We start from the raw sequence: 813 nt of genomic DNA, 5'->3' as shown, positions 1-813 counted from the left end.
CAGCAGCAGCAGCAGCAGTGGCTGAGGTGTCTGCGGACTTTTCTGCAATTCTGCCGAGGATGATGTGGAGATACTCATCCGTGAAGACAGCAAAAGAAGGAGCGCGTGTGCCTCTTCTCATATTTGAACTCTGCTGCTGCTGCTGCTGCTGCTGCTGCTGCTGCTGCTGTTGCTGCTGCCTGTCTCCGTCTAGAATCTCGTCTGCAGCGAAGAAGTCTTCAGGCTGCTGTTCATACGGACTGTCTCCTTGCTGCTGTCTGTGGTGTATTTGTTGCATGTTCTGTTGAGGCGGCCTTATCTGCTGCTGCTGCTGCTGCTGCAGTTGCTGCTGCTGCAGCACATGCATATGTTGTTGTTGGTGTATGGGCAGGGGTGGTGGTTGTGTGTGTCTGTGTACGAAGGCCTGAAGAAAGGGATCCCTGAGTAGGTGTGTTGGTGTGGGTCTGCGTGTGGGGTCTTTCTGTAGCATGGCTGCGAGGAGACGGTGTAGATGGGGTGTATATACAGTGCTGATGGGCTCTATGGGGGCAAAGGCAATGGTCCATACAAGAGAAATAAAAGAGTCAGCAGCAAAAGCACTACGAAAAGTACATAACTCATACAGTATACACCCCAATGCCCATACATCGCTCTTCACTGTATACGGCTGAGACTCTAACATCTCTGGAGACATATATTGGGGTGTACCGACAGCTGTTGTAGCCACACCCAGTGTTGCTGTCATCACCTTACTTATACCGAAATCCCCTATCTTTAGACTCACACTCCTGCTGCTGCTGCTCCTGCTGCTGCTGCTGCTGCTGCTGCTGCTGG

The 813-nt window shown here is 52.0% G+C and overlaps 2 protein-coding genes across 2 annotated transcripts in view; both read right to left on the bottom strand.

Moving 5' to 3' along the window:
- Positions 1–469, bottom strand: part of EMH_0008330 (uncharacterized protein) — a gene marked incomplete at both ends in the record, with an annotated part of 9,667 nt that extends 9,198 nt beyond the window's left edge. Inside the window, one exon of the mRNA XM_013498316.1 lies at positions 3–469. Within this exon, the coding sequence (XP_013353770.1) occupies positions 3–469 (467 nt within the window). The remainder of the gene's footprint in view (positions 1–2) is intronic.
- A 259-nt stretch (positions 470–728) lies between these two features.
- Positions 729–813, bottom strand: part of EMH_0008320 (Serine/threonine-protein kinase Nek8, related) — a gene marked incomplete at both ends in the record, with an annotated part of 1,290 nt that continues 1,205 nt past the window's right edge. Inside the window, one exon of the mRNA XM_013498315.1 lies at positions 729–813. Within this exon, the coding sequence (XP_013353769.1) occupies positions 729–813 (85 nt within the window).

This window comes from Eimeria mitis, genomic scaffold, assembly GCF_000499745.2.
Source record: "Eimeria mitis Houghton genomic scaffold, Emh_scaff333, whole genome shotgun sequence".
In the NCBI taxonomy this organism is placed as follows: Eukaryota; Apicomplexa; class Conoidasida; order Eucoccidiorida; family Eimeriidae; genus Eimeria; species Eimeria mitis.
The sequence above is the reverse complement of the archived record's forward strand: the minus strand, read 5'-3'. Positions and strand labels throughout refer to the sequence as shown.